This window comes from Hyalella azteca, unplaced genomic scaffold, assembly GCF_000764305.2.
Source record: "Hyalella azteca isolate HAZT.00-mixed unplaced genomic scaffold, Hazt_2.0.2 contig5692, whole genome shotgun sequence".
Taxonomy (NCBI): Eukaryota; Metazoa; Arthropoda; class Malacostraca; order Amphipoda; family Hyalellidae; genus Hyalella; species Hyalella azteca.
The window spans coordinates 9668-19088 of NW_025935874.1; the positions used below are offsets into that span (position 1 = coordinate 9668).

Sequence of the window (9421 nt, forward strand, 5' to 3'; positions counted from 1 at the left end):
AGTTATAATTCACATGTAATTTTACACATCCTGCGGAATTAGTGTGAATATTTGCAATTACGCAGCATGTTGCGGATTTAATTACAGGCGTATTAGTACGTCTGATGTCGCATTATTTCCAGTCCTGCTTGAGTCTTGCCTAGTTTTTTCTCTATTTGGAATATTTGTCAAATTGCAAAACCCAGCAGAAGTTACCTAAAATCATGGACAAGCAATTGTTTCAGAAATCACAAGTGATTTCCAAAAATGACCACTAAAATAGGCTATTTTCTAACTTTATACTGAAGAAATTGGAAAACTTTCATAGAAGCAGGTAGAATTGGTCTGATTTATTGGTGTTTTAGTCCAATTTTTTATGTTGCTTCTGCCCTTGACTAGAAATTTGAGGTAATGAATAGACGGAACTATTTTGTAGAGCCTTTGAGGCTTTGAATCTAGCAATTATATGTTCAACGTTCTTTTAACATCATTTTGTTCTAGATAAATCTCTAAAATTCATCAGCATCCGATGAACAGGTTAAATTGTACTATTCAATGAAATATCTGTGGCTGAAGTCTTAAGACTAGCACTTAGTACCTTAGCCATTTTACCATTCCAACTTTCCACCCCATCCTTTCTTTTGTCTATTTCTTGCTTGCTAGCCTATTAATCTTATGTATGATGTGCCCAGAATTGCCATGAAGTTCTTTTCAATCAGATGTCACAATAAATGCTTCGTAAAATAGGGTAAAGGTGGTATATTCCGACATTGTGGGTAATTCCAACACCTCTCTAGTTTTTCCTTTATATTAAGCTTTGTCTTAGTTCCACGCATTCGTTGATGTTTGAAATAGTGACGTCATATCTTTGCGCGCCAAACTATTGCCAAAACACTAGGTTTGGGCCGTATGGCAGGAAAATGTTGAGATCTAAAGAGACAGTACATGCCACCCAGTGAGATCATCAAAAAATGTGTCAAAGTTGATAGTTGACCTTGCTCTACCAAATAGTGATAAACTGTTTGTGTAGAAAGAATATTATGGTTTGAGACTTTTAAATATGTCTGTGAATATATTAGGAATCCTTTAAGTATACTTGTATTTGCTGATTTCAAGTGGTAAATAAATTAATAGATGATTAAGTTAAGAAACGGATTTAGACACATAAAAACTAATTCCGTCATAACATGAATTGGACACACACAGCTCATTCCAAACTGTGTGCATTGTGCAAAAATTAAAATTTTCTTAATTAAAAGCTTAATAGCTGTTAATTAAAAGACTAATTAAGTAGTGTTCAATATTCAATAGTGTTCTAATTCGAAGCCGTGTCGTATTCCAATACAGCTCACACAGCGATCGGAATTTGAACACAAAGATGTCGGAATTACGTATTAGTAGAGTTTGAAGCGCGGCCGGAATTCGTCTCACAACGTGCCAAATTTAGTCACACACAGCGTCGGAATATAGGGATTTGGTAAGTTTGCATTCTGAAGGCTTTTAAATAAATATGGCAACACTTTGTGACGTTTCATCTTTGCTGGCGCATAGTGCAGTGTTGTGAGAGTCACGTAAAGCAAACAGAACTCGAGTAACGCATACAGTTATTTTTTATAGTTTTTCATTTCTCGATGCATCCTTAATGTGTCGGAATATACCGCGTTTACCCTAATAATAATAACATACTGGTTCTATAGATAAAAGTCTCATGGAATTAGACAGGAAAGCAGTTGCACGGATTCCATAAGAGATCTTGAACATTCTCACAGAATTACTATGTTTCAAGATTCAATATTTTAATGAATAACATCTCTATTGAGTCTAGTAAAGATTACTCTTTTCATTGCCCTAATCATAAAGCATAAAAAACACACATAAATTGTTTTGGTGTACTGCATTTGTTGTAGCTTCTTCCACAGGCAATGTCACTCTGCAAGCAGCAGTTGCCATCTTGCCATCTCCTATAACATGAACATGCAAGCAGCTACATTAAATGTTTCAAAAAAAGAGTTCTTGAAATACATTTAAATAATACCTATATATATAGCCAAGGCACCGTAGTGCAGCACCAGCTGCATACATTTTAAATAGATAATTTAGAATTATTGTGGATATATATATATATGGCATTTTTTGATAGTTACAATTTAATAGTTATGAATTTAAAAACAAATCAGAAGATTAAAAATATATGCTGAGAATTATGTTTTTAAAATTAACCTCATGACAAACGTGTAAATATTTAACTTTGTCTTTGCATGTTTGTTTGGACATGGATTGTATTCAGCTAGTGGTCCTGTCAGAAAACCTATGAAAATAGTATTCAGGTTCAGTTTTTCAAGCAACCAAATTGCTATAGACAAAATTATTTGAGTAGAAATTTCAATAGAGTAAGTAAAAACACATCTAACTGATTGACTTATCATAGAAGTTTCAATTAAATACATTGGACAATCCATGTTCTTATTAGATCTGAACATCACTCCTTACATAATAAGTATTGTCAAACGGGGTAAAAAGGGACGGGCGGGGTAAATTGGGACACGCGTCCCACATTTCGTAGAAATGTAGCAGCTAAACTAATCAAAATATTGCAAAACTAAAAATAGTGGCGTAAACTTCAACATTTTTACTATACATTATGTATAAAGCTAGTCAAGAAATCAAATATTTACTATTTCTAAAAAATCACTGAAAAAAGTGTGAAAAGTGCAATTTTGGTAAAGTACCTCTGCTAAGGTCTGGAGCAAAAAAAATATTCGCCGTGTTAAAAAATTTTACTTACATAAAAGTTGCACCCAGGTGTTGGCTTGAAAACATAATTGACAGAATTTGCCTAGCTCATTAAAAAAAAAAATAAAATAGCAGCCATTGGGGTAAAAAGGGAGGCCAACCGGGGTAATTAGGGACACCCTTAAAAATGCATTTACAGTAGAACCTCAGTTAGCAAAGGCTCCAGTTAACAAAAAAATTTATTAACAACAAAGAATTTTTATTACATTTACCTTGCTCAGTGAAAAAAATACACTTATAAAAAAATTAGTGCATCATCGGTTGTCACAAAATTGCACATAGAATGCTACGGTACCGTCAACCGGGGCTACGTAAATATAAATAATACCGTCAATATAAATAATAATTCACGAAATAATAGAGATAATATTAATTGTTGCTCTGTGTAGTCTCATGCCCAACACAGCTTCATAATTGACTCCTGAAATTAAAATTACACAAATTGTTCAATAGGGTATTTTAAAAAATAATGTAGCTAAAATAATATACCTAGTACCTATAAAAATTTATTAATAACAATTGTTGCTCAGCATAGCCTTCCAGGTAATTTAGCTGGACTGTGCCAATTTTTTTGCACCATTTTAATTGTGTACAGTATATTAATTCACTATAACAAAAAATAAAAAAATCATAAAAACATACCTACCTGAAACAAAAAGGAACATTTTAGTAACAAGCATTATATTTTTTTGGAGAAATAAATCATAGTTTAGGTTAATTCCTTTACATCTATTTTGCCCCCATGCCCAATTCTATCTGTGACATTCTATGCACAATTTTGTGATGACCAATGATGCACTAATTTCTTGTTGAGTGAATTTTTTTGCATAGTAAGGTAAATGTTATCAATATTCTTTGTTGTTAATAGATTTTTTTTTGCATTTTTTGATGTGTCCTTATTACCCTGGAGGGGATGTCACTTATTGCCCCGTCATGTGGAAATGGCCACCATTTTGTTTTGAATCAAGGCACAAAAATTCTGTCAATGAAGTTTTAAAGCCAACACCTGTCTGCAACCTTTTTCAAGCAAAATTCTTTAACACGACAATTTTTTAAAAATTACTGATAAATTTAAAATGATAAACATTACTGGTAAATTTATTTACAAATATAAATTTCAATAATTACTACCTACTAAGTGAAAAGAGCCAATTCAAGAAGCCTCATCTGCCACTCATTTTCAGGCATGTAGTTTGATGCTGTTTTCAGGCTCCTTGTTTGATGTAGTAATAGTGAGAAATCATCTACTCTTTGAACCACAACTGGATTTTTTGAGCTGTGATTTATTGATTTGCAAACCGTGATTCCATTTTTGGGAGCTTTGAATTCCATTTCCTGGCCACAAAGACCCAGTTATGAGCTGCAATCTAATTTACAAAGCCCTGTGCACATGTTACCACAAATCTCTAATTCAGTAATTGTACCCTAGAAACAGCAACAAGAGGCAACTGTCTTATCTTTACTTACGTAACTAACTTAAGAGGAACTGAACACATGAATAATGCATACCATCAAACGGAGTAAAAAGGGATGGGTGGGGTAAATAGGGATGCACGTCCCACATTTTGTAGAAATGTTGTAGCAGCTAAACTAATCAAAATACTGCAAAACTTAAAATAGTGGCATAAACTTCAACATTTTTACTACCTATTTATTATGTACGTACCTACCTATAAAGCTAGTCAAGAAATCAAACATTTACTATCTCTAAAAAATCATTGAAAAAAGTGTGAAATGTGCGAGTTTGGAAAAGTACCTCTGCTAAGATCTAGAGCAAAAAAAAAATATTCGCCGTATTAAAAAATTTTACTTACGTAAAAGTTGCACCCAGGTGTCAGCTTGAAAACGTAATTGACGGAATTTGCCTATCTCATTCCAAAAAAAAAATGGCAGCCATTTTCACACGGCGGGGCTACTCGGGACACCCCGCCCCCCAGGGTAATTAGGGACACCCTTAGAAATGCATTTACAGTAGAACCTCAGTTGGCAAAGGTTCCAGTTAACAAAAAAACTGATTGACAACAAGGAATTTTGATTACATTTACCTCGCTCAGCGAAAAAAAAATTCACTTATTGAAAAATTAGTGCATCATCGGTTGGCACAAAACTGTACATAGAATGCTATATATAGAATTGTGCACCGGGCATCATAGAATGAAAAGTTATTGACCTAAACTATGATTTATTTCTCCAAAACATATGATGGTTGTCACTAAAACATTTTCTGTTTCAGGTATGTTTTTTACAATCTTTTTTGTTATAGTGAAATCACTTGACTCAATTAAAATTGTGCAAAATTACAAACCATCCTGTAAGCTTACAGATACAGAAGAAATGGTACATGGCTGCTGATATGAAGCTTGCAGTGGACAAGGTCGTTGTCAATGCTCAATGGCATGTCCATGGATACAGTAATATCACATTGATAATATGGTAATTAATGAATATGGTAATATCATATCAATAAAGGAAAAACATGTAAAAATCACAGAAAATGTCATTTATTTTACATCTACATCATTTACAATGAAAGAGGAGGACTTCAGAGTACTGTTAGTAATAGATGAGTACACTCTGCATGCTTCAAATGTTTTAAAATTAACTTTTATTGCAAGTGTCCCGGATTACCCTGTTCCCAGGGGTAAATTGGGACGGTTTTATTTTGCATCTGGCACCTTACGAATAGCATATGGAATTTTTTTGAAGATGCCATTGGATAGCCCTCGCAAAGAGCTATAAAATGAGCCTAGACTTGTTTCTGAAATGTTTCATGGTACGAAGTTATTAACAAAAGACCCTCAAAACCGTCCCTTTTTGCCCTGCTTGACGGTATTTATATAATTGATACTCGTACAAATTTTTTTTTATTGATAAAAATGATAGTTAACAACATTAATGCATGACAACTAATGCTAATTTAAATTATTACTTTGTCAAACAAAGACTTGACTTATGATTAAACATCAGAGGAGAGCACCGGCATTTGATCCTACAGTTGACTTAACTGAATTACAATACTTTGAGCGGTAGTGAAAATAGCAATGAAAATGGAATTCTTTACTCACTATTCCCACAGATTAATTATATGCACCTTGTACAAATAGGAACACTTAAAATAAAACTTGATTATAAAATGTTTGAGGAATGCTAAGTGTACTCGTCCATTACTAACAGTACTCTGAAGTCCTCCGCTTCCTTTGTAGATGATGTAGATATAGAATAAATGACATTTTCTGTGAGTTTTACTTGTTTTTTTTTATTGATATATTATTACCATATCCATACATTACCGTATTATTATGTGATATTTCCGTACTCATGAACATGCCATTAAGCATTGACAGCGACCTTGTGCACTGCAAGCTTACAGGACTGCTTGGTATCACACCATTTTACAGTAATTGGGTCAATTGAATTCACTACCTATAACAAAAAAAATTGTAAAAAAACCCTTGAACAGGAAGGAATATTTTAGTGACAACCATCATATTTTTTGGAGAAATAAATCATAGTTTAGGTTAATTATTTTTTAATCTATGTTGCCTGGTGCACAATTCTATCTAGAATATTCTATGCACCATTTTGTGATGACTTATGATGCATTAATTTTTTGTAAAGTGAAATTATTTTGCTGAGCAAAGTAAATGTATTAAACATTTTTGCTTGTTAATTGATTTTTTGTTAACTGGAGCCTCTGCAAATCAAGGTTCTACTGTAAATGTGATTTTAGGAGTGTCCCTTATTACCCTGTCTTGTGGAAATGGCCATTACTATTTATTTTTAATGAGATACGTAAATTCCGTCAATCAAGTTTTTAAGCCAACACCTGTGTGCAACTTTTATGTAAGTAAAATTTTTTAATATGGCAAATATTTTTTTTGCTACAGACCTTAGCAGAAGTACTGCCAAGGTCTGCTGCTTTATTCAATGATTTTTTTTTTTTTTTTTTTTTTTGAGGTAGTAAATGTATGATTTCTTAACTTGCTTTATGCTACATAGTTAATGAAAATGTTGAACTTTATGCCACTATTTTTAGTTTTCAATATTTTGGTTGGTTTAGCTACTACAAAATGTAGGATGTACCGTAGGTTTCTACAAAATGTAGGATGACTGTCCCAATTTACCCTGTTTGATGGTACAAAGTATATAGTCAAATGGGGTAAGACAGGATCGCAGCTTTCATGGGGTAAGAAAGGACCGGCCCATGACGTGCATTCTAACTGCACTGAATTTAATTTGATGAAAGAATATGTTAGAGCAATCATTGCCTGTCATTTCAGTGTTTGTTTCAACCCTGTTCTGCAAATAATGAATTTTTGGTTAATTTTTAAAAAAACCTATGTAAAGAAGGGTCACAAAATAGTTAACCCTATTTGGGAAATAAGCTCTGTCTGATTCCAAAAAAAATTTTGGCCAGGTTTGTGGATGTAGGCAGGTAACCTCAAGTAATAAGCAACTTTTGAGACATACTAGGCATTCCTACCTGCTAAGTGTTGTGTGCTTTTCGCTTTAATCATAAATCTGCCCGACACACGTTTTTTTGGGGCGAACCATAATTTATTATCAAATACCTTTAAAATATGTTGTGAATACCTTTGTTCTATATTTGCAGGCATTTTTTAGTTGTAAGAAAAGTTGCAAAATAATTTAGCATAAGTTTGTCAGAGTCTGTGTGTGGGTTTGTTTGTAGCCTGGCACCTGTCAAATTAACTTGAATTTTGTTATTGGTAAATACAAATTTAATCTAAAAGATTGAAAAGGCTCATATTTTGAAACATGAGTAAAGGGGAGTTTTATCTACCATATAAAATGTTGGTTTGAAAAAATCCTTATTAATTATAATGCTTCATCATAATTATCGTAATGGCATTGGGGATTATGAGTTTACATTGGTTGGTTTCAAATCAATGTTAGAATGATTATTTGTATAAAATATTCAATTAAACATAGTTCTTCATAAAATATATCTATTTACAATAGTTCTTCAAATAAGATATATATTGCAGCCGTGCGCGCGACGCCTCGCTCTATCAAACAAGCTGATCGCAAGAAGATGGACTGCTCTGCTGGTGCAGCTCCTATGGGCATCCCTGCTACGCTGCCTAAAGGAGGCCTCGATATCACCTACTCGTACACCGTCACCTTCACTGTTAGTAAATACTACGCTATGCACCTCTTGGGTGCCTGGTGTTCACTTCTATACCTGGGCATTACAAAATCTAATTGTAGCGGCCTAAGTAAACGTAATCATAGCATGCTAAGTATACAATTTCTTGTCTGTGATGGTGGGTTTTAGCTTGAAAATCAATCAATGTTATGGTTTTCGAATTAATGAAGTTGTAACTTTTTTGATAGTACAAGCCCAATTCCAGAAGAGCCTGATATTTTTGCAATGTTGGTTATAAGACCAACATTGCATGGTCGATTCTTAATTTCATTTACAATTTCACAACTTTTTAACAAATTTATAGAAATGCCTAAAGCAATAAGAAATAAGATGTTGATCCATTGATATTGTCCGAAAGCCCCTGAAAAGTACTGATAGATTACAGATGTCCCAAGTAACAATTCGCCCACTTGGCAGGAGAACAACGGCATCAGGTGGTCGTCACGCTGGGACTACATCCTGGACTCTATGCCCCACACGAACATCCAGTGGTTCAGCATCCTTAACTCCCTCATCATCGTGCTCTTCCTCTCTGCTATGGTCGCCATGATCATGCTCAGGACGCTGCATAAGGATATTGCGCGCTATAACCAGGTGAAAAATACAACACTTATGCTTGCAGTAAGACCAGACGTGCTGCTACGGTATTTAGCGTTACTGTTAAAAGATCACTACAAAAAGTCTTGCTTTACCTCTCTGCCGTGGTCGCCATGCTCAGCACGCTGCACAAGGATATCGCGCGCTATAATCAGGTGAAAATACAAGACTTTTAATGTCATTGCCCCCCCGTGCCATCTCGTCCTTGTCGTGGGGGGGGGCTTGCGTGTCTCGATGAGACCCGAGGCTGTACGGCCTCAGATGCAATCATGGCCGGGTGGCTCGGGTGGAGAGTCCAGACTAACAGAGATGGCAAAACGCCCTTTTCGGAAACGGCCTGGCTCTCAAATGGACACGCGATGACCCTTCTTTGGATTGGCGAACCCTGGCGGGGACTTAGACCCGACCCGCCAGCTTTAATAGTCACTAACGGCGAGGGTTAGCTGAGGGACTCCTGGGCAGGCGGGGGGCTGTTTAAACGCCGCGCGGATGGAGTGGCGCCCCGTCTTGCAACGCTAGTCAAGCGCATAACCCGCTGGGCCCTGGATAACCGGGGCTATATCCGAGCGTAAGAGTGGTCCCGCCGGGACTGCGTGTGCCCGACAGTAGGGATCCCCTTGTTGGAGGCCATTGGGTGCCTGCTCAGCGTATCGGACGAAAACAAACTTTATGAAAACTGAAATGAACTCTTCCAATGATGCGCCTCCTGTAACTATCTCTCCTACAACGACCCAGCTCTCCACCATGGAACCTATCGCGACCACTCAAACCGCCGAACCGGCAGAGCTGCTGCCCTCGACTCTAGCGAGCCGGAGGAGCCAGCGGACAGACGAAAAACCAGAACTGACTTTAGAACCATATAAACCTTGTCTCTTATACACATCT

The 9421-nt window shown here is 35.8% G+C and overlaps 1 protein-coding gene across 1 annotated transcript; it reads left to right on the forward strand.

Moving 5' to 3' along the window:
- The first annotated feature begins 6096 nt into the window (after positions 1–6096).
- On the forward strand, positions 6097–9399 carry LOC108682889 (transmembrane 9 superfamily member 2-like). Its single transcript, XM_018172143.1, has 4 exons — positions 6097–6151; positions 7779–7921; positions 8357–8583; positions 9321–9399. Exons 1-4 carry the CDS (start codon positions 6097–6099, stop codon positions 9397–9399), a joined length of 504 nt encoding a protein of 167 aa, XP_018027632.1.
- Positions 9400–9421: the final 22 nt, after the last annotated feature.